Source organism: Zophobas morio, unplaced genomic scaffold (assembly GCF_036711695.1).
Source record: "Zophobas morio isolate AGI-343-1 ecotype UQ-CSIRO unplaced genomic scaffold, CSIRO_AGI_Zmor_V1 ptg000011l, whole genome shotgun sequence".
Classification (NCBI taxonomy): Eukaryota; Metazoa; Arthropoda; class Insecta; order Coleoptera; family Tenebrionidae; genus Zophobas; species Zophobas morio.
This window is the reverse complement of record NW_026972116.1, coordinates 6,362,115-6,387,360: the sequence shown is the minus strand read 5'-3', so window position 1 is coordinate 6,387,360 and position 25,246 is coordinate 6,362,115. Positions and strand designations below refer to the sequence as shown.

Below are 25,246 nucleotides of genomic sequence, written 5' to 3'. Positions count from 1 at the left end.
ACTTCACGATGTTCACAGGCACAGTAATCGGTGTTATTACGAAGTGTCAAGGATGAGAGATTGATAGCTCACGAATACGCCTTGCGTAGCTTTTTGAATTTGAGCTGAACAGGTTATTTTCCGTGTCAGAAACGTTTCTGTTGTGAGCTCTTGTGGATTATTTTTAAATACATTGTTTTAATATCACTATTCTTGTCACGTTTTTTTAAAACCGCAAAAGGCAATTTCATATATTAAACACTTTATTCTTGCTTTTGTAAGTAAAATCTTCGCGTCTGTTTCGTTTCGAAAGAATTTTAAAAGAATTGGTTTGTTTCAGATTGCAGCACCACTAAGAAAAGCAAAAGAAAAATCGGCATGCCTTATGGTGGTTGTGTTTCTTTGTCGCAAATTTTTACTCGTCCAGACAAACTCGCCTTGAGCCAGCATTTCAACAAGGAAGGTCTCGGAAATCAACCTCAGGTCTGTGTCTACACTGTCAATCTTTCATTGTGCGTATTTCAGAAATAACTAACTGTTATTATCGCAGGTGTGGCCTCAGTCTCCAACCAGCAGTTCTCAGTTGAGCGGTCGCCTTCAAAATTATCCCGAAAACCAGCACATCGTCAGGTATCAGGGTCAAGAGCATGCCGGCAACAGGATCTTGAGCAATTCGCCCTTGGTGGTGGGCGACGGCAGCACCATGATGGTGCAGCAGACATCGACGCCGACCAACATATCACAGCAAATTCATCAGAACCATCAGAATACGGGTCCTCAGCAAAATTCGAACGTTCACGTCCACCATCCGCAACATATTATCGGTCCGAACGGACAAGTGATTAGCGTACAGGGACCTATCAATTCGAATCAGGCGTCATCGAATCAAATCGTCAACACTTCGATGATAACGAGTCCGAATAATGGTGTCGTTATACAGGGTCAAAATGTGGTTCCTACACAGTCGCATCAGCATAGAGTATTCATAAATAGTCAGCCCAGTGAACCCAGTGGTCCCGGTCGGCCCAATATCCAGATGATACCGGTAGGTGTCGCGAATCATCAGCAGCAGAGGCCAGAAGGCCAGAATAAACTGCATCCGCATTTTTATAATAACCAAGCGCCATATGCACAGATACAACAGTATGATGCTTCGAAACAAATGAGGCCCGCCTTCTTACCTGGCAATAATCAAATTATGAATGGGTTTAGGCCGCAAAATATGGTCAATCCCCAAAATAATCAAATCGTGCAAGCTCCTGTTATGATCAACAATCAACAGCAAAAGATACAGTGGCCGAGAATCCAAGCCAACAACATGAACCAACAGCAGATGGCGGTTCAGAGTTCTCAGTCGCCGAATAACGCGTACGAAAGAGTGCCTCCACTACACCAGCACACACCGCCGCCGACGATGTGGCAGGACGAGATTAAGAGGAAGAAAGTTAAACTAGGTAAAATCGTTAAAAATCGATCTTACCATATGATGGAGTGTCCATCATTACATGCTCCATGTCCCAATATAGATGTGCGACAAATACCCGGAGAAAATGGCAGGCCGGTCATTATAAATCATCTACCCCAGAATAGTCAGAGCGCGGCGAGTCCATCTTTCATGGAGGATCCCAGCGGATATCTCGCGCAGCAAACAGCTCTCCTCAACAACACCATTAATCGTCAAACAGGTCAGTATTATCCTTTTTTTTTTGTCGACGTGCGTTTATTCTCGTGTTATAATGTCGTTCAATAAAACTGACTTTTCCAATTTTTCAGGAGCTAATGCATGTACAGGAATGGTTTGCAGTAGCCCGATAACATCGTCACACAATCCACAAACTCACAACCTAACACCACCTGTACCAAATTCGCAAACAAACGAGGTGCCTTTACCAAGTAACGTGGTGATATCTCATATGAAACAAACACAAAACGTTACAAATCGAACCAATCAAAGTTTAAACGTAGTTAAAGCCCAACAAGTTCCTCAAAACGTTATTATGTCACAGCAATATAATCAAATAATGGCACAGAACGTAGCCGACAGTAGCGACCATGTACAGTGTCAAGGTTGTGTTAGCGACAGTGGACAGTCAAATCTTCAACAAAATAAAGGCCAATCAAGACCCAATAGCCAGCCAGGAACGCCGAGTTCTTCCGGAGGAGGCGTCAATGACGATCCTGTTACGTCATCAAACTATTCTGAAAAACAAATCGGGATATCATCGCCTGATTCGAGGCCTATCCAAGGCGGTACAGTCAGTACCAGCAATGTGTCACCTATGGATGGATCTCAGTCCGATCCTCCTACTCCGAACTCTCATACCCCTACACCTCCTCAAAGAAACGACAGCATGCCCTTTGCAGTGTACAATCAGCAAGGACAGGTTCAACAAGTCAATCAGTCGAGGGAGATCTGCAGTTCCGTCAATTACCAACCAAAGAATGAAATGTGTTGTTCGATGCCTCCTCATTCCAAATTGGCTAGTCCGTATACATCCGGAGTTGTGACTACTATGGCTAGTGGCAGAACTGTTGGTAGCAATACGATAACTTCGGTCCTCGCTGGTCGAGCCAATACAGCTACCGTTTCGATCAACAGTCCTGCCAATCTTCCCGCTTCAACAACACCGACTACGGTCATCGGTCAAGGAAATCCAATTCAAGCGAATCCAGTGGCTGTGAACGTCTCAAAATCACCACTAGAAATGGTACAAAGTGTCGTCAGTAGCATCCAGGTTCCTCACTCCCAGAACTATAACACTGTATGCTCTACGTCTCAAACTAATCAACAAATATCACCGTCGCAAATCGTCAAACATTCGCCCACAGGTTTACCTCCTGGTCACATTTTGGTCTCTTCTGGGGGTCAACTAATTATGGCCAATACTGGTAACAGTCAGTCAGGAGTTATGCCTCCCCCACCTCCCAAATTGGTCTCGAACCAAGGAGCAATGCCTCCCATATCGGTTTCTCCTATGATCACCAATGTTACGGCGGCTGTGAGTCAGGTCATTCCAGCTGTAGCGCAGCAAGTTTTGGGACAACAAACGGTCTTGGTGAACGCTTTACCTACACCCTTCGTCTTGCAGTCGGGCGTTGCTATGACCATGGATGGTAGCATGGCTATGGGACAGAACATGCAGTTACCGCAGTTAGTTGCCGGAAATGTTATCCAACAACAAATCCAACTGGACAATTCTGATCCTCGTCGAACTACTGCTGCTCTCCTTTCACCCGAGAACAAAAAGAAAGGAAAGAAACGAAAAATGTCTTCACAGACGGTCGCCAATATGTTACACATCGCCGCGCAACAAAATTCCGGTGTCGTGATGTCTCAACAAGGTTTTCCGCAGCAGATACAAATGGCACATAGTCCTCAGGGCCTGGCTGCGGGTCCAGTGATGCAAGCTTTAACTATAGTTCCCAGTAAAACGGGCGGGCCGCCACAGATAGTGATGAACGGCCAGCCTATGACGAATACCAGCCCTATCGGGACACAACAGCTTATCGCCAATTCACAACCCACCCAACAGATTAATCTCTTGCAACCTGTTAATCTCATTAATGGTACGGCGGGTGTGGTCCAAAATTTCCCTACCATACAACAATTCATCGTTCCGAATCTCGGTGGAATGGTCATGAATCCTGACGGTACTGCAACCCTCTTACAGGATACATCCAATATCGGAATGCAGTTACAGCTGCAGAACGTGAACGGACAGAACGTGCTGACACCCGTACAGAACAATGGAATGTTTAATGGTGGACAAAGTATTTTAGCGGCGAGTCCAGCAGGCATGGTTATAAGGGCACCGTCGACATCTCAGGGGAAGATCATCCAGCAGCAACAACACAGTCCCGGTGCACAATTTTTATCTCCGAATGGTGGTCAGTTCGTGGTTAACGGGACACAATTCAGTGGTCAATTAAGTCCTTTGGTGGCGAGTGTGAGTCCTTCGCAGCAGGTCACCTTCGGAACATCCACACCACAGATACGTCCCCCGCAGGCTCAGCAGGAATTCATCCAGTGTGGCCAAATGGGGCAAACGTTAATGGTGCCGTGCGCGCCGGCGGCGAACATAGCGGTATCTTCTTCCAACCAACAGAATACGACGTTTGTTCAACAGAACACCACGATCGTGCAGCAACAAACGACAATGGTTTCCAACAGTCAGCAGTTGCAGAATTTCCAAGGCAACAACCAAAATAATCAGAACAGAACGACGCTGAACGTTGATCAAAATTTTATTATCAGTTCGAACGACAATAAGCAGGTTCAAGCGTTATTGGTGCAGAGAGAAAGCCCACAGAATTCTTATAGGCATTCGGTGTCCACACAAACTGCTGTAAATCAGAATGCCCAGACCGTTACGACGAATACGTTCTGCCAAACATCGACGTTGTCCGCTGGTAGTCCACCAGATACTACCACGCATAGTCCGTTGGCTTCAGGAGGACAGAGTCCGCCAACTGCTGATACCACTACCCATTCTGGAAGTACCGATGATGGTTTATCTCCAGCTCCTTCAAATTGCTCTGCTACATGTGACAGCGCAGTGGGGAGACAGGCGTCCTGTACAATGGTAAATGTATATTTTATTTAGAAAATACATAAAACATTGTTATACAGCCAATTTGTATATGTAAAGTATTTCCTGAATTCTTGAATTAGTTAATATTTTTATCTTTTGTGGCTGTTTATGAGGTTTTGTGTGTCAATTTATATAGATTAGCACTTTAGGGTCGGCATTAGATTGAAGATATTTATCTGATGCAGCAATACTGAAACAACAATGCTTATTGTGCACTTTTGTATTTTTTTTCTGAATACTTAGTACTTAAACTCCAAACATATGTTCCAATAATCAATAATACATTGAAGATTCATAGCAGCGAGTTCTCTGATACGAACGTCCCACACATTTCCGTCAGCTTTGTACCAAACTTTTGAAATGTTGATATCTACTATTATTGACCATTATAATAAACAAAGTTAAAGTTTTGTCCATTCGCCATTGTTTTGTTTGCAACTCCCCATATTGTGTCGACAGGATGAAAAGCTTATTCATTATCGCGATGACATAGAACACATGGTTGAATGTGAATAAAGGTTTGTAATTTTTCTTCTTTTTTCTAGGCGATGGTACATTGCATATCCAGTAGTGAACCCGATTCCGCCGATTTAAACACCCAAGGTTCAGAACACGACTGGTCGAGAACTTCACTCGGTGCCCCTCAGAAAACTGATCTTTCCGACGTAACAAGTGGCCAAATGCAGTTCACTAAAAAACAGAACACTCCAACGCATTTGGCGTATGCTGAATCCTCCACGATGATGGCTGGATTACAGTTTATTGGTGATCAAGTGAAAGCGCAAGAGGCTGTTGTCAGTTCACACAATTTTGATAAGATCATCCAGAAACGAAAAAGCAGCGATACTTTATTAGTCATGGAAACCCATCACATGCATTCATCCCTTTTTGATGAAGAAGAAGGTAGTTATTAGAATATTAATTTGGCTTTTTCGCTTTGCGCTGGGGTTTTTCACCTTTGTTGAGATGTTTTCGAATTTCGTAATGCATGACATCTGCTCATTTGTCATTAAATACGTTGATGCAGGGTGTACATTATTATTAGTGTATATTAATGTAATGGAGTTGTTGCAATCTGATTCACTGAACTCGTAACGAGAAAAAAAAAGAAATAATGCAAAGAGCACAGCGTTCTTTGGCAGCGCCTTCTATAGCTGTTCCATTTCACGTAAACACAGTGTGGAATATTACATGGTGTGGCTAACCAAAACTCATGATTAATAGTGTACAAAACAAAATTAACAAGTGGTGTGTGTGAAATTTTGTAAATAATTCACTTTCATCCCTTATCATTTAATACATATTTGGCCATTTGTACATAGATCCCATTCATTACTGGAAGGTGTACAGCTTTCGCAAATATTTAAAATCAGTAAGATCATCTAGAATTAAGGTTGTGTATTTGATTTGATCTTTAGATAACGAAAAACCTGAAACACAGACAGTCCACAACTTTGTTGTTGGTGATTTGGTTTGGGGTCCATCTAAAACTAGTCCAGCTTGGCCGGGTAAAATAATTGAAGTAAACGGAAATGATGTTTCTGTTAAGTGGTTTGGAAGTGACAAATTAGTTACAAAATTAGACAAAGGTGCCTTGCAGACACTCACAGAAGGTCTTGATGCTCATCACCATGCGCGAAAAAAGTGCAGAACGTGAGTTGGCCACATCATTAGTATTCATATTAAATCATCACGATTTATTCAACCCTATGACAGATACAAGATCAAAATTATATGTGTGTATACATAAGAAAAGTATTATTAAAAGGTATAGGACTTTTTAAGTATTAATAATTGACGCCGTTGAGGTAAGACTTATATAAATTGCGCAGACTATAATAACTGTCGTTTCCAAGGTAGCTTTGCAAGAGGAAAAATAAATCAGTTTGCTAAGGGCATTTATGTGGTATTATTGTTGAGAAAATCTCAGATTGAAAGTTACTGTCAGAGAGTGATCTTGCATAAGAATGGAACGATTTCTATCTCGTTGATACCAAGCCTTTAGCGTTCAGTAAACTTAATAGAAAACGTAATATACTCATTAAGTCCCTAAATGAAAATTTAGCAGGTTGTTGGGACGAATAAAATAAGTTGGATAGATAATTTGTTATACTGGTTCTTTCTTACTACTATTTATTTATATTATTATTAAAATGTGACGTTTTGGTAAGTCGTGACGAGTTGTGAAGTTTATCGGCTACGTCAATTTTATCGTTTACTTGCGCCTACCAGTTTTTGAGTGGAAAACTCCTGTACTTAATAATAACAACATTAACATGTGTTGTATAAAAATAAATACAGATTTTTCGCTCACCATAAAATTTCAACCAATAATTCGGTATTGTGAATACCCTTTTTTGTGCGACTATGTTGGTGTGCAATTTATACCAAATTTAATATTTATAACTTGCCACTAAAGTGTAGGTATGATATGTTCAAGTTAAAATATGTAGTGAGGTATGTTTTCAAGTTCTGTTTAATTTTTGCTCAGTTCGTTAGTGACATTTCTTATTACTCACGACACCCACATTTTTTTACAAGACATTGAATGTTACTAAATAATAATAGTTATATGTCAAAAAAAAAAACTATAATATATGTGCTTTTTTTTACGTTACTTTTACCGCAGTGTTGTTGCTATAGATAAAAATAATATGTTGTAGGGCTGAATATGATCTTTGTTAATGAGAAATCATAATTCATCCTATCATTGTTAACGTTCTCTATGTATTTTTAAATGCATAACGTCTCTCATTTGCACAGATCTCGCAAACTGAATTCGCACTTGGAGAAAGCCATTCAAGAAGCTATGGCTGAATTGGATAAAGATTTGGAACAAGAGTCGAAAGAACAGACGAAGATCCAGAAAGCGTCTCCTACCAAGAAAAGTAATAGATTAAGAAGCGGTCATCGGTAACAGGAAATTTTATATCAAATTAATTATTAATAATATAAAAAGGACCAACATCGAAATCGAATGAGATGTGTATAAATGTACGTAGCTTCAAGTTGAGAGAAAAATGTAGATGAGAAACATTTTTACTAACGCTTCTTTTATGTAAAAAAATAATAATCATAGACCGATGTTATAACTGGTATTGATTCCTAGATGATAATATAATCGTAATATATATAAAATATTTTTCAAATGCCTTTTTTAAACTAGCATACGATATGGCACCATAAATAAGCCTAATCTTTAAAATTTGTACTAACACATATTCAATTTATGTAAAAAAAATCATAACGTAAATTGGGCTTTCAATAATGTTTGTCTAATTAGTTATGTAATTAAATAGAGCTTAGACTTTATCCAAAATATATTGCGGGTCTTATAAAAATAAAATCATTTAAATATAGAACGACACCTTTACAAGTTTTGTATTTCTAGTCAATGTTTTAAAGAGCTGACAGTTAAACGACAATAAAATGTACCATTCGTTTTAAAGCGTTTATTTTTTTGGTACTGTGATATGCTGGAAATATATCCATTATGGGTTTCATCACGTTACTATTCAGTGCGTGTTTGTTTCGTTTCTGAGGTGAACATTGAGTGCAGTTGGTAGTATGTTTTAAGTCATTTGCGTATTAGTCTTCTTAATTCACCAGTTTACATTTCTATTGAGTGGCTGTTATATGTAGTGTTTGTTTCATAAAATATGGTCTTAATACTATATTTATAATGAGTTTACCAAAATAATAATTCTTATTAGTTGAGAAGATTAATATTAACTTGATGATGGGTACTTGCCATTTTTCGAATTTGCTCGAGATGAGCAAGCCATATTTTAATTAGGACTTGTTTAATTTTACGCAGCAGGTATTTTAATCACCCATAAACCTTGTTACTATGTGTAAGTTTTATGATTTGCAGTTTATTACTACTAACAAACCATAATCAAATTATGAAACAATGCTTACATTAAGTAGTTCTTACAGTTAAGTGAAAATTGTACATTATATTTTTATATATGTATTTATTGTTTATAATTTCTCCTCTTTAGTTTCAAGTAAGATGCTTAATTTATTACCTTGTAGATTTTGAAAAAGCCACTTTTTTAACTGTAATATTGAACTTTTCTAAGTGACCTGAACTGATGTGAAGTGACTTGTGCATGGATCGTTTACATCAGTTGAGTTCACCATGACAAAGAAGTGTCATTTTCAGATCTAACGAATTAATGAATATGTTGTACACGTTGAAATTATTTTGGTTGAAACCAGTGTTTGATTATGTCTTAATAATAGCATCACAATAATCTCTAGATTAAAAAAGTGAAATAGGTAAACAGGAGCCGTCCGCTTTAAAACAAATGCATAATCGCATTTCTCGCATCACCCTTAGAGTGGACAGAGCATTTTAATATTCTTTCCCTTTTATGTATTATTTATTTGCCTTATTATGTATATATTTTTATAGGTACCTGTTCTGTGTCGCAGATATGGATTGTATAACCGGTGTCATTTTTTGTATTGTGTTTATAGAGTGGCCGTGATAATTATTACAAGAAATTAAACTACTCTGTAAGCACGATTTCGTACTATAATCCAGTGTTAGAGCTACATGTCACATGAATGATGCATGTGCGGTAGCTGTGTCTGTTTCTGTAAATATATTGTATTAATACTTTACTGTTTGGCCTGCTATGTTGTGGTTGAACATTTCTCCAGCCCAATAAATACTGGATTAGATAAATGTATTTTTACTGAAAACATCTAAAAATGTGTCACGCTACATAATTACAGTCATAAAATAATTTTCAATTTTGTTGCGGTTAGTTCATGTCTGCACCTTGCACGTCTTTAGTGAAACTGTGTAAAGTACATTATTTTAAAACTGATTTTAAAAACGTTTTTGTGGAGTTTTTGGAGATCTGTGACACTAATGCATAAAAAGTTATTCTACTTAATTTCCCTCGCCTTGTAAGAACTATCAATACCACGTGGGTAAGTAATTCTAAAATATGAAATAAGGTTATTATTGAAAGATAAACATCTTTTGGTATCATATAAAAATATTGAAAACGTTATAATCTACCAAAGTATTATATAACCGTAAAAATAAGAATGTTTCAATTTTAAAGAACCCTAGCCAAACCAAGTTATCCTTTAAAAATTTGTTAATTCTTTGTAAAGTTTCCTGCCGACGTACCCTTTGATTTAACTTCGTCGGAATTTGTTCATTGTCCTAGGCACATTGATACCCATGATGCCTACTTAAGAAAATATTTGATCTCGGTGTGTTTCCTGAATGTATTGACATTGGTGTTGTGGGTGAGTACGTAGTGAATTCGAGCAAAATTGGGCTAGTTTCCAGGGACACCCTAGGAAGATATTTGGCGGCACATATTAAATAGATGGAAGTGAGGAAAGATACGTACGACCGGGTAACTCGGTTGGGGGAGCTCTCGCCCGGCAAGTGAAGCGACATGGTGCTGAACACTTTTCCTCACTTGACGCATATAAACCAACTCATAATAAAATAAATTGTGCAGCTACTGACGTCAGACTTGCTATTGATCACTAAATCACGTGATTAATATACATCATATGATACTTGGGCAGTATTAGAACTTAAAGCAGCCTTTGAGGATATCCTCCCTGAACAGACTGGAAGCAAACTCTTCCTTACTTCCATAAATCGTGTATTAAATAACCATGGGTAAATTTATCTTGGTAAGCAACATTTTCTCCAGTGTAACTTATGTCATACATATTACACATGGTAAGTATCCGCCGTCTGCTGCATCATGTATCGTGTAATGCCTATTCGTCCGGTACACGTTTCTTGAAAAATTCAACTATCAACATCGCTGATTACTTAGCGGTAGCCGTCAGAGTGCTACTTTACCTTTCGAGGTAAGTAACCGCAGACAATTATACCAGTGTAATTGTGGCTCAGAGGCACCACCAGGTGGGTGTTAGGTTAGAACCCGCATGTGAATATCTCTGTTGCGTTATTTGGTTGCTTTGTCTAATCGGGCCAGACGTAGATTGATTAGCTCATGAACTAGATAGGGAAATAATGATTTAAATACAATGTTCTCAATACGAATGAATCCATAATTATAAATTACGAAATGATGGATCCAAAAGATTAGTTCAACAGATTAGAATAAATGCTGCCCGTAAAAAGAACCTTTGGGACAAAACATATATAGAGCCCTGGAGACTCGGTCAGGTTTTCTGTAGGGAGTGCTACATCTCCCGTCCTTTCTGCTTTTCATCGTTTTCGCTATGATTTAAAGAATGCCGCTACCCCAGAGGCTACGTTTTCCATCACCTTCGCAGTTAAGTTGGTACTGATCGTTATGTGTATTTGAATTTTATATCCCCTTCTCATTGCCGCATAGTTCTTAGGCTCAGCGAAATTCTGCAGCACAAAGAATTTGATTTACTCAATTCTTGATCCAAATGTTGGTGGAACAGAATCTGGATCAAATAAAAAAAAAAATCAGTACAAAGAAATGATTCATCTTCTGTATCTAGACGGAATTGAGTTCCGATGTTTTTGTACGGGTGAAGACTTATTTTCGGATTTTCATTTCCCTATACAGACTGACGGGGTTTTGTCCGTACATTTGATTCGACAAGAGAAAACAACACATAAAAGAATCTTGAGGGTGAATTTGTGACAGTATGGTGCTTCTTGATAGATGTCGTTGGTAGGTCGTTCCCGAATCGAATAAGCACCTGCGTAAACTATGGTGATTGTAACACAATATATTACATATCAGGATTGTGTCGGTCTTTAACGAACAATACACAAACTGATCTTATATGATGCTGATTAGGAAGAGCTGACGACGGATTTTTATTGTGATAAACTTTACCAGTGGATGAGAAGTTTTCTACCTTTATTTCTTAATTAGCCTAAAAGTTCGGAATGCTGTTAGCATTCAGTCGGCGTTCAGTGTTTTTATTCGAATGGTGAAGACCCCAGTAACCTCCTGAAGTGAATTGTGTTTTGCCTCTTTCAAACTTTTTAAAATACGCTTGGGCTACGACTGTAAAAACAAATTATCATGTTATAATGGATGTCGAACTCGGGCGCCAGTTTTTATAGGCGACGTGTTTTACTCTATCTTGACTCCCTGATGTTGTAAAACGACGAGCTACTGTGCTAAATGATATGTTAGTAGTTCAATGGTAATAAAATAGCACGGCGTAGCATGTGTAATCGGTTAAGTAGACAGAACTACTAAACTACGGAACTTGTAACAAAAAGCACTAATGGCAAGAAACAACGTATGAAGACTGGTTACTAACTTACTAAGTGGTTATTGTGGGGTGAGAGAATCATACAAGCAAGTTTTCATAGCATTACACGAGAACACCCTTTTATAGAATGCAAATACTATAAACATAACAGAACCAGAAGAAGAATGTCACTTGGATTTAAACAACATTTAAATTCGCCATACAATCCTGTGAAATTTTAAACAACAAATAATTCTTATGTGCGATTTAAAATTGGACATCAGATAATTTATATCATGGAAACCTTCATCAACAAAATATTTACAAAACAAAACTAGCAAAGCTTTATAAAAACAAAAGATGTGGTGTGAAATAAACTTGTGCAAAATAAAAATATTATGTGAGGTTAAAACTGGAGAGCATGAAATTTACGTTCAATTAAAATTATACAACAGAGAAAATTACTGAGGTTAAGATTGTGGGATAGAGAAATATTTCCATAAGATTAGTGAGCGCCTAATATTAGCACATCAGATGATCCAGTAATCTGTAAATTCTTAAATTTAAACATTAGCATATTACAGTTTATAGTTATCAACTTATCTAAAATAGAGGGGTATTTACTTCTGGAGATTGTTTTGCCAACGTTTTTGAAGCTTCAAGGTGTAACAAGAAATTTAAAATAAATTATTGCACTGCAGTGATAGGTGTTGGCGTGGGCGCAAAGATGCTGCACGTAACGTAACAAATCTACCGTTCCTATTAGCTAGAAACCACGTCTTTAGAAGTCGGTCTTACAATATACTCTAAATTTAAACTTCAGTTCTCGTCGAGTGTTGTAGAATTGTTATGGTTGAATAGAAGTGTAAATATGTGGTATGTATATGCGATTTTTAGGTTTTATTCAGTTTAAGTATAGTTTTTTGTATTAATTTGATAAAATGGGCATGTACTTAATAGGGCCTAGTTTGTTCATATAAGTTTCACACGAGCAGTGCATCTGTTTTTTGATTTTGGAGTGGATTTTTGCAACTTAAAACGACGTTAAGCTTTGTATTGTTAAAATGATATAATAATTTACAGCAGAATAACACATTAAAAGTCCTCGTGCCAACTTTTAAACTTTCAAATAGGTTTTATTTTCACCTTAAAATGTTGTAATATATTCACTTGAAGAAGGTGAATAAATTATTGGTAAGGAGAAAAACGTGGGAACAAAAATATGACCAGTTAAAAGTTGTAGTTTAACGTTATTTTACTCGTCCAAACATTTTAAGGGAAATAATTTCAGAGCAAAAAACCTAAATTCAGCAAAAGTGTGGACGATATAATATACTATAATATTTTAACAGTATATTGAACAAAAAAACAAGTAGGACTAAAATATAAAATCAAAATTTAACATATTCACAAAGTAAGAAGTTCTATTTTTAACTTAATAAATGTACTTACTTACACAATTATGCATATATTTATCTAAACTAGTACTAGACACTTCCATGACAAATCACCAAATTCATAGCATTTTTTTTTTAATTTGGGGAAACTGTTTAAATATGTCTTTAAGCATTCGTTAATTTTCTTTGTGTTGTGGTGAAGATAATTAGTACAAATGTTTAGTTTTGATTTCATTATGTCGTCTGAAATGGCATTTTGCCCTCAGCATCGACGTAACCTCTTTGTTCGTTTTCAATGTAACTAATACTAAATAAAAGCAAAACTGGTAACAAATTAACATTTTGTTAGGTGTTGTGCACTATTATAAAACTGAATAAACAACCTAGAATAGTGCCAGTGGTGGATACTTACATACAAAGAAAAAAATTGCACGTTACATGAGATAAAAAAAATTGGTCGAAGGCTGTTTCGACCGAACTTTCCTCGCTCCTGAACTACGATAAAACATATCCATCTTTTTCGAAAAATTATAAAATTTGATTTTGCGGATAATTTTTTTTTTATGAGAACCGCTATAAGTTGAAACAAACATATGTATGTATGTAATGTTAAAATAAATATAAAGAAGCGTGCTTCGCGTATGTTTCAAATGAGTTTTTACTCATTATTTACAAAATTTTGTGGTGACGTCATCAACATTCTTGCAAGGACGGAAGGACACGTATATTAATTTGGATAGGTACAGTGTAATACGAAATAATAACAGTATTGTTTTCCAAAATCTTCGACTCATTCATCAATTTTTTTAATCGATTGTATAAGCAATTCTATGAATAAAATCGTAAATCACAAGCACAGATTCATCATATTTTGCACATCTTGGATAGGATTTATTTGGCAAAATTTTGAAATGACGTTATCAGTTTTTAGAGGTGTCGTAAACGGATAAATTTTTATTAATGATTCACCATGTTTCCGATAAGATTAAAGCGTTTGCAAGGTTTTAGGGAATTCAGTTTTGTAATCTGAAAGTTAAATTGTAAAATATTGTTATACAATTTTAATTTGTTTTTACAAAAATTTGGTTGCCTAGGGTAGAAACTCAACACGGCGTCATAAATTGCGACTGGAGGAGTTATTTTATAAAATTTAAATAATAATCTTTACTATTGTAAAAGTTGGTGGTGACAACAATCTGTCAATCGGTCCGGCAGTAATAGTATTAAACATTACTAGCATGGTAAAAGGGTTTTTATTGGCGGACAGAAGGATATGACCTTTTGGAGCCAGTAAAAACCCGGTACCTTGCGTGTATTGTTCAATATTTTATTTGTTTCTCATTTGTAAATAACTATTATAAACTATTAAAAACTCTAGAAGGTCCAATAAATGAAGAAACATCATATGAGCTTTAGAGGTATTGTCTTGGAAACGCACGTCAGCATGGCACTTATCATAGCACTTATTGTGTTGTCTAGTTCTGTCGTTAGATTATCGTTTTCGATGTATTGAAATGAGTGTGGCGCATGCTATATTACTTAGGAAGCAGCAATTGTGAGTGAAAATTTGCCTGAATCAACTTTGGCTGTCATTTCAATTTATAATAGTTTAAAATACATGGCTGTATGAGCACGAGCAGGGCTGTAAAAATTTTACTAGCTATAGCCAGTTAAGCGACATTTTCATGTTGAATACAGTGACTTGGTAAATTGATGTTTACAAGTGAGGAACAAATAAAAATAATAATCTGATTGATAAAAATCGACACAGACGGCAGACGGCATGCAACAGGTAGACAGACGGAAACAAGAGACCTACGTTTTCGTATTCAAAGGATCATGAAACGTGGAGAAAACATAAAAGCAGCAAGTCGCCCTATGGTATCAATCACAAAATTAATGTAGTGATAAATCACAAGTGTGAACTTACAATATTTTGTGGACATTAACTAGGGTGTATCCAGCAAAATTTTGAGATGACGTTTTTGGAGGGGATAATCAAATAACACAGCAGTTTTGCAGTTTAAATATTCAATTGAATATTATACATAGTTACTATAATATTCAATTGAACATTTTGCTGGATACACAACGGTTATTGATATAGTTTTGGTTTATTGAGAATTTTGAGGGTAAAAACTCAACATGGATGTTTAACTGCAAGTGGAGGGGTATGTTATTTTATAAAATTCAATTAACATTTACTATTGTAAAAGCTGCAAATGACGCTATATCAACGTTGGTGGGGATGATGAGACAAATTTTATTTAGCGCTTTACCATCTACACGATATTCCTAAAATACATATAACATTTGACAACAATCGGTCTTGTAGTTATTATCTGTCTACCAAAAATCGACACAGATATGTTAGACAGACAGATGGAACCGAGAGACTAATGTTTTCGTATTCTAGGAGTTATGAAAGGTCGAGAAAACATAAAAGTAGCGAGTCACCAGATGGATTCGATTACAATAATAACTTAACCAATGTTCGGGAAGTAAAAGTAGATAAAAAAGTTGGTCGAAGGTTATTTCGCACCTGCTGAAGTATAGTATGTACGGTCGTGGACAGTGAATTTCGTCCACCCAATTTCTTTGACAGAAAAAAAATCTAAATGAGCCCTTAGATCCTTCTAACCTTTTTTTGTCATTTTGACATAAAGGAGCAAACTAATTTATATTTGTCTTTCATAGCACTTCTGAGAAGTTGAAAAAGTTAAGTAAAACAGGTATGACACGGCCTATATATTTTGCCCAACAGAATAATTTCCAATTATGGGACAATTAATCTTATCCAAATTAAATAATAAATTAAATGACATGTAAACATAACGATTTACAATATATTTGACAATACCTACGTCAGTCATCATGATAATTCATCATGACTATAAAGCACCGACTACAGTGAATTTTTGTGAATTCGCGTGAATTGTGTGGACGAAATTCACTGTCCGCGACTGTTCAATAAATCCAGATTTTTCGGAAAATTATAAGCGAAATTTGCGAATTTTGTTTTTTTTTTAATGAGAACCCTCATACGTGAAAATAAAGATACGTAATGTTGAAGTAAAGGTACAGAACTTTGTTTCCATTACAAAATTTTGTGAAGACATTTATCAACATTTTTGTAAGGACAAGTACTTATATTAATTTGGATAGATGCAGTGTAATATTAATAACAATTAATAACAGTACTGTATTATTAAATTTTCGGGAAAATTATACAATAATTCAATAGTACAATAAACTGCCTTATTCATTAATTTTTTTTAATCACCCGGTATACGTAATTTTAAAAACTATAATGCATTGATAGATAAACGACAAGTATGGAGTCATAATATTTTGGATATTTCAAAGAGGATTTATTCCGCAAAATTTTGACGTCATAATTTTTTTGGAGGGGATAAACGCATAAATTTTGTGGTTATAAATTTTGATTTGGTTTTTCCAAAAATGTGGATATAAAGAGTTAAAACTCAACACGGATTCTTGAATTACATGTGTAGGAGTATGTCATTTTGTAAAATTAAAAACAAATTTACTATTGTAAATTTTGGAGTTTACGTCATCCCACTGGTGATGGGGATGATTAGGCAAATTTTGGTTAGCGTTTTTACATGATGGTCTTAATATATATACAGGGCATTACACGAATGAGTACGAGCCTGCAAGAATTAAAAATGAAACTCAAAATACAAATTCAAAACTTACTTGGATGCCTTTTTTAAATTTCAAATAGCGCTAAACATAGTTATCCGGGCGTTAGAAATTTGTCACGGATCTATCATTTATGGGGAATGTAAAAAGAACGCTTCTTTGGCAGCTAGAATGTATGTGGAACCTTATCTGTAGAGAAAAGCATCTACCAACCAAATCTTTAAAAACCTGGAAATGTCGTTACGGAAGAGTTGACCACCAATTAAAAAACTAAGGCGGAGAACAGCTACCGGCCCGAAAATGAGTTTCCTGTCTAAGGAATGGCGAAAAATGACCATCACGTGATTCAAAAAACAGTGGCAGCCGCAGTGTGTGTTAGTGTAGCCTCTAGGCTTTTGAAAGTCAACAAATTTCATTCCTACCTGACTTGACCTGACCTAGTGCAAGAATTAAAGCCCGCAGATTACGGACAACGATCAGCTCTTTGCAATTTCTTTATGCTAATAAAAATCTTTTTGAAAATTTAAATCAATTGACGTTTTTTGTCAAAAGTTAACAAAAGTCAAAATTGCCCACTATGTCTATTTTTGAAAAAAGAATTGATAAAACTTACAAATATATCCATGTAAGCTTGGACGGTGTATTGTGGGTTGCAATTCCAATTCACTCAGGCCACAGTATAGATAACAATCAGTAGAGACAGCTCGTGTCGGCGCCTTTGTTCTTTCTGACCCGAATTTTAAGCCGTCATGGGTGGTCGTTGCCTAAACTATTCCTAGATGTCGCCACCCAATTTAAAAAGTATCACTTCATTTACAATTTCAAAAATTGATTCGTGTACGCAATTTATTGCAAACTGTGTAGTTTGCTCAAATCGTGTAATCGTGAATCGCAATAAGAAAAAAGAAAAGTCGATATTTAATTTATAAACACGATGATTTGTTAAAGTTTTTATTTTATTACTTATACAATTTGACAATTCGCACATTCTTTCCCCGAATACTTGAGGTTTAATTATCTATGTAAAAATAATGTAATAAATACATCTAAAAAGAAAGAGGTTTATTTAAGAAAAAATAAATAAACTAAAAATTAAATTACAAAAAGGAAAAAAGTTAATGCTGCCAAATTATTTTCTTTCTATTAATTTTTTCACCTTTGGCATTTGTAAATTTAAAGCTAGCATTTACAAATTTTGGTGCATAAAATAATCTCATCCTAGCATACAAAGCAAGCAAATAATCGTATGGAAAGTTTTGGCATGGATGAACAAATGTAGCTTGCTTATATAAATTTAAAAATTTCAACAAAGTAGTTGTTTGTAAAATTATATTTTCAAAATTTTCACTAAAATTTTGCTCTAATTCACAAATGTAAAAAAATTATTTCATTACCACCGTTGTTGTTCGTTTGCGACGACTTTTTAAACAAAAAGTGTGTTATTATGTTTACTATCTTTTCCAAGAATTCCAAACACGAGGGAGAGAATAAGGCTCACAACAGGGATCCTGTATGAAAATTCATCGGACAAAGATTTTACCTTTTATTGTGAAAATTACATTTTTATACTATTTGTACAATTCTACCGGAAAAGTAGTCTTAAACAAGCAAAACTGGCAAAAATATTGTAACAAAACTGCCAAATTTCAAATATTTTGGACGTCAGTTGGGCGCCCTCATTCGGTCATAATGCGAACAACCACCGACGAAAACGGGTCACGAAAAACGGCGAGCCGTCTCTACTGATTGATATCTATGCTGTGCTCAGGCTCGTACTCATTCGTGTAATATCCTGTATACACACAAAATTTGTTAACAATCGGTCCCGTAATTTCGGAGATTGTCAGTCTAATAAAATCGACACAGACAGATGGACAGACGGCAGACAGACACAAACCGAATACCACTTTTTCGTACTCTAGAAGTCGGCCATGAAATGTCGAGAAAACATGAAAATGGCAATTCGCCCGATGGACTCGATTACTGTACTTCCTTAGCTTACTCTCTGGAAGTAATAAAGAAATGCCATATCAATATAGAGTTACTGCAGATTTATTTCCAGGATAGTTTTTTGAAATGTTCTTTAAACGATATTGTTAAATTTGTATTTTATATTTGATCAAAATTTATTTATTCATTGGCTCTAGTTGTATCAAATTTACTGTAGAAATGTTTGTTGAAAATGTTTATATATGCAGTGTCATATATTTTTATTTTCTAGTTATTTGTAGCGGATGTTTCAAGAAAATTACCGAATGCAGCGTTTTATTTTATTGATTGAATCAAATTTTGCCATTCGGGGAACAAAATGCTATTACTTCTTGATCGAAGTTCAAATATAATTTTTAACATATTGTGCTTTATTTCCAAATCCAAGGTCCAATGTGCTTTTAAGAAAATTAAACATAATACATCGGGTCATGACAATATCTGTGTTTTCTTGTGGTCAGACTGTGCGTTTGTAGTGGTTTCCCCACTTTCTTTATTATTCAATCTAATCTCAAAGACAAGCACTTTTCCTGATGTATGGAAATTGTGTTACATACATACGATTCCTCTTTAATACGCGCAATGTAATTAGTGCATCTCAGCATGAATTAGCCAACAACCCGTCCACTATTACAAATCTCGTGCGTCGATGAGTCGATAATAACTGCTCTAACCTCAAGTGTGCCTCAAGGCTCAGTTCTAGAACCTCTGCTGATTGTTATATACATTAATGGTATTGATTATGTAGATGACTTAAATGTTTACATAAATATTTCATCAATGGAAGACTGTATAATTTTATAGAATGATCTTGGAACTTGTCGGACATATAGTACTCTCAATTTGCTTCCTGTAAATTATAGAGCAACTGCAAAATACACCAAAATTTTTTAATTACACTTTGAATAATGCTTTTCTAAGCAAACTAGATACATTTCATAATTTAGAAATCATATTTGGCCCTGTGTTTGCGAATTATATTATGCAATGATATAATATGTATTCAAGAGCTCTAAAGCCTGCATATGCTAATACAACAAAACTTCCTAAAGTACTTGGCAGGTCAGGTCATTTTGTGTTTCTTGCAAGATGTGAATTTGAGGATTTGAATACGAGATGAGTCAATAAATTATGTTGTTTTTTCCAAGATCGTTAACTCATTCTTACCCCTGTTTTTATCTGTCAATACCCCGTCTTAATATTCACCTTTTTAGTAGATGTGCAATGAGTATAATCTGCATCATAATGTTTTTGATATACTCAGATAAAATTCTATTTACTTTTGTTTTTCTTTCTACTACCACGTTTCCTTCCGTTGTTCAATACATTTAATATTCCTTTTAAAATTAACTTTTTATACTGCTTGACATTTCCCTGTGTGCGTAAAGCAGCAATTTTTTCCTGATACTTATGTTAGCAATTTATCGTTAGTCTGTAAATGTAGATCAATATATCCTAGATATTTATTATTATGATTCCTATTAGTGTTAGACATTACGTATCCGAATTAATACATTTGTCCCCACCAAAAAGTGATGACGTTGCTAGCAAAATGTCACCCAAAGCATGCAGAATAGTATGCTCTTTTATGTATGACCTAATAATCTACCTCAATTTTGTTATACGGGTTATCATTAAAAAAATAAAAATTGCTAAATAAAAATTTAGAATTCATGTACGAAGTTTGGATCTGCTAAAATTTTTGGTAGGACATTAACTAAATTTTATTTATTTATCCCGTTCAACCAACTGATGACATCTTTGCTTGGGTATGTATGCTTTGTTGTGAGATGTCAGAATGAAACTGTGATAGTGTTCCATATATACATAATGTCAATTAACATGTTTCGCCTAGGAATAATTATTAAGTACATTTTAGGGGCTAAATACTGTCAAAATAATTTTAGATATTGGGGATATACATGCTATATATTTTTTGTTCTTATGTAGAGAATGTTATATTTGTCAAATTGTGTTACTTGCAGTTTCAAGTAGGTTTACAAGTAATTTATTATTGTTTGACTTTACAAAACGGAATGCTCTGACATCTTGCAGATGCTTTAAGGTTATAAAGAGCATAATAAATGTTTAGTCAAAATATATTTGCTTATCCCCTCCAAAAGCTTGATGACGTCAGCTCAAAAATTTGCCGAATAAATCATATCTAAAATGTACAAAATATGATCAGTCTGTACTTGTGATCTATCACTCCATTCATATTTTTTGGATTTGCATATACAGGGTGATTCAAGAAAATAAATGAAAGCGTAAATTTATTTTACTGATTTACTCAGGAACTACAAAACCGAATGCTTTGAAATCTTGCAGATGTTTTAAGGTTATAAAGAGCATAATAAATTTTTAGTCAAAATATATTTGGTTATCTTCTACAAAAAACTGATGACGTCAGCTCAAAAGTTTGCCGAATAAATCGTATCTAAAATGTACAAAATATGATGAGTCTGTACTTGTGATTTATCATTCCATTCATATTTTTGGATTTGCATATGCAGGGTGACTCAAAAAAATGAATGAAGGCATGAATTTATTTTATCGATTTAATCAGGAATTACAAAACCGAATGCTTTGAAATCTTGGGAATATTTTAAAGTTATTATAAGCATGGTAAACTTTTGTTCAAAATGTATTTGTTCATCCCTCCTGAAAAAATTGATGACGTCACCCTTAAATTTTGCTGAATAAATCCTATCTAAAATGCAAAAAATATGATGAGTTTGTACTTGTGATTTATCATTCCATTCATATTTTTTAGATTTTCTTAAGAGGTGGTTCAAAAAAATTAATGAAGTCAATTTATTTTATTGATTAAATTAAAGGAAACACTTATTATTAGTATTACACCCCAACCAACCCAATTTGGTAGACACAAAATTTGTTAAAGGAAAAACTCGGTTGAAACATAAGGGTAGCACGCTTATTTACATCGACTTTAACATTACAGACCTGCATTTGTTTTATGCGCTCACTTGGTTCCGCGAATGTGAAATAGACATGTTTATAATCAACCAATTGTGAATTTCACCGTCAAGAATTAAAATAAAACCCAATGTTTTATATAATAAGCGGAAGTCGAAGCAATAAAACCGATGGTCGTTTTGTTTACAGTTTCTCTGTTTGACTCTCACGTATGCTGTTACGCCTGTCATCTTAAATTAAGAATGTTTATACATACACGTTTTTCAGTTGCCTCTGATACGTATACGTGAGTAAATTGTTTCGTTATTTTATTGATTATTACAAATCAATATTCAAAACGACCCAATTCATTTTCTAGAAAATTTGAGAATATAATAATTTTATTCTTAGTATTACACTACATCTATCCCAACCATTGATCTAATAAAGGAGTGGATGGAGCCTTGTATACGTTCCCATACGCGAGCGAGTGTAATCAACATAAGAAAGAAATAGCTAGAGCGGTTATGCATCAGTGGGGAAAGGACGGCCGACCACGTATCAGGTGCTGGGTGGCAAGAAACGCTTCATTTGAACGGGAATTCATATGTTTTCTTACGAATTTGTTCAAACAAACAATTATAACAAACGTCTGTTAATGAAAACTATATTTTTATAGTTTTTATTAAAATTATGTGTAATGTGAAACAACAAAAATCATGTGAAGTGGTGGAGATAGTCTTTTAATAAAATGAAATGTATAAAGAATCTACAATATATTACGAATTAGTACAACAATTTTCTACAAGTTAACTAATCTTGTAATGTATGTTCATTGGTAATTCCGAAATTTTTAGGATAAAAGTAATTAAACTTTTGATAAAAGTGACAGGGTGCCTAATTAAATTAAACATATTAAATTGTGTGGAATTTTCTACTAAAATCTATTTTCTAAATCCACGTACCAATAACTAAAACAATAATAATCAATAGATATAAAATTCCCTCTTTTTGTAGCAATAACCCGTTTTTTTCGTAACTCTGAATGTTTAGGGAATCTAACAAATTTTTTATAGTTATTTACATAATTAGTTATGAAAAGTGGGATATTGTTTGACGAGTCCTAACCGTTTGCCAAAACGACCGAAGGGAGTTTTGCAAGTTAGATGAGTCAAACAATACCCTTTTCATAACGTATTATGTACAAAATTTTATCCGATTTCGTTGAATTTGACCATTTAAATGCATTTTTCATTTGGTTATGACAAACCTTTATAAATATGGCAAGTGGGTAAGTAGGCAGTGGTCTGAAACACAAGTGAATCATTGTTTTGAACCAAAAGTCAAAAGTGGCAATTGGCTTTGTAAATTGAGCGATTCTGACTGTGAATTGCCTTCGGACGTCGAAGAAAGTGCTCATGTTGTAGTAATCTCGTTAATACCGGCTAAATCAAAACGCAGGTGTGACGGAGCATACAAAAAATTTGAAGACTGGTACCAACAAAAGAAGATACCACAATTAATGAAAAGGTAATGTTGGCCTATTTTGAAAGCATCAAAATAGTCAGGCCAAATTGTTTTTAAGAACTGTACTTGCACTAATCTAGTGTTTTATTTAAATAATAAACCATAATGACGCATTCTTTTTAACTTCTCCGGAGAACCTCCGGGAACTTATTTCATGCCGATTGAACGAGTTATGAAATGAATTCTCATTACGTAACTGAGTTATGAAATGAAGTGACAGTCATGAAAAAATTGACTTTTGACAACTGTCAACATTTTTGAAATAACCTAACTTTCATAACGAAATTGGATAAAATTATTTACGAAATCCTTCGTCTGTGTATGTGATTATTACCTATGAAATGAAACAGGATTGCTTTCTTTGCACATTCTATTCAATTATACGCACAACACGATTTCACGATGTTTAACAAATAGTCCAATAAAATACAACTTAAAAAGACTGTAGACATCTAAATAAGGTAACTTGAGCCTATAAAACGTAAATGTGCAAAAATACACCTTCAAACACCATGCGACAGCACGAAAGAAACCTCTAGAAACACAGTGCTCTACAGTTTCGCGTCAATGTTTTGCCACCCAGAGAGCCCTATCTCTGTCCCACTGTGTTGACAACGCGCATCTCTCTCTAAGTTACTTCCATATAATATTATTTCTATGATCCCAACTGATATACGTGTCCTTGCAAAAATGTTGATGACGTCATCGCAATTTTTTTTTAAATTCCCACTACAAAAATGTAATGAGAAAAAAAAACACAATAGGCATGCAGTCGTCAAGTTTCCGACAGCGAGGGAATTACTGTCTAAACTCTTTAGACCAATTTTTTTTACTTTTAGTGATTTAATTTATTAAAAACTTTTAGTTTAAAAAAAATGCATCATTTAATGTGGATGATTTACCATTTTTTATGAAATTATTTTCGTTCCCGTTAATGGACAAATTATGGTCAATCTTTCTAGACTTTAGATAGATGTGATTACCTATTAAGCATTTTGCATATTTAATGTAACCGAAATAAAATGATGTTTTTATTATAAACGTCAAATGTACTATGCAGCTACCCTTTGAACAATTACTGATGAATATACTACAGTACATTTTTCATTACACTTTTGTTTAATACTTTCCTAGAATACCCAACATGGTAATAGTACATTAGCACATATTTCGGTAATTATTTCTATAGATTTCGATATTTATTTCACATAGAGTAGGATAGGAATCGTTCTTAAAGCTGATTCTGACATGTGGGTATTGAAAAGGCCAGCCATAAAGTGGAATGCGAACATTTCTCTTAACGTTATGAGATCGGGTTGCGGCACTCGGTTGGGATGGAACCTAAATAATGCTTCATGCTCCATTACAAAGCTTTAATTAGATCCCATCTTTATTTCGGTGGTCAAACCTGGATCTCTGTTTCGAGACTTCCTTGATTTTGACGTTGCCTGATGAAATCCGAGTTAAGACCCAAAATAATTGCCGCACAGATACTTGAACCTATTAAGATTTTACGGTACAAATTTGTTTCGTTAGCACAAAGTGTAATGTTATGAGAGGTATTCAGTGTTGCCACAAGGATAGAACTATAAATTCAATTTATGGTGGAAAAAGAATGACTTAATTTTTGAATTATTTGACGAATGTTTCTGAGACAATTAGGATTGAAGCCCGCAAGAAACTAATTACTCGGAGCTTGGAGTGCGTTTCAGTTTAAATCATGCGGGTACTGAACGTATAATGAACTAATGAACAAGATGATTTTCAGACCAAGAAAGGGTGTGAATTAATGCGAGGGGACTTATGCTAATTACACCATTTAGAATTAGGCCCGCTTTGCAATAAATTAATGGCTTGGCTGACAAGAGTGGAGGCTGCTGTATGAAGGATTGTTCTATCAAGACATTGCTTTGTAGGTAGCATTAGTAAGGCGAGAAAGCGGTAACATATTTCGGTCGTAATTAAATAAATACATATCAG

General features: G+C 35.0%; 1 protein-coding gene across 3 annotated transcripts in view; it reads left to right on the top strand.

Annotated features, from left to right (window-relative positions):
* The window catches only part of LOC135126713 (uncharacterized), an 88,675-nt gene extending 79,408 nt beyond the window's left edge, over positions 1 to 9,267 (top strand). The window contains exons 5-11 of one of the 3 annotated variants that reach the window (XM_064052816.1): positions 320 to 462; positions 530 to 1,433; positions 1,506 to 1,664; positions 1,753 to 4,562; positions 5,117 to 5,474; positions 5,990 to 6,224; positions 7,335 to 9,267. In XM_064052816.1, coding sequence (XP_063908886.1) covers positions 320 to 462; positions 530 to 1,433; positions 1,506 to 1,664; positions 1,753 to 4,562; positions 5,117 to 5,474; positions 5,990 to 6,224; positions 7,335 to 7,488 — 4,763 coding nt within the window. In that variant the 3' untranslated portion in view covers positions 7,489 to 9,267. Of the gene's footprint in view, positions 1 to 319; positions 463 to 529; positions 1,665 to 1,752; positions 4,563 to 5,116; positions 5,475 to 5,989; positions 6,225 to 7,334 lie in introns of all 3 variants that reach the window. The other 2 variants (XM_064052815.1, XM_064052817.1) reach the window with 2 other exon arrangements.
* Positions 9,268 to 25,246: the final 15,979 nt, after the last annotated feature.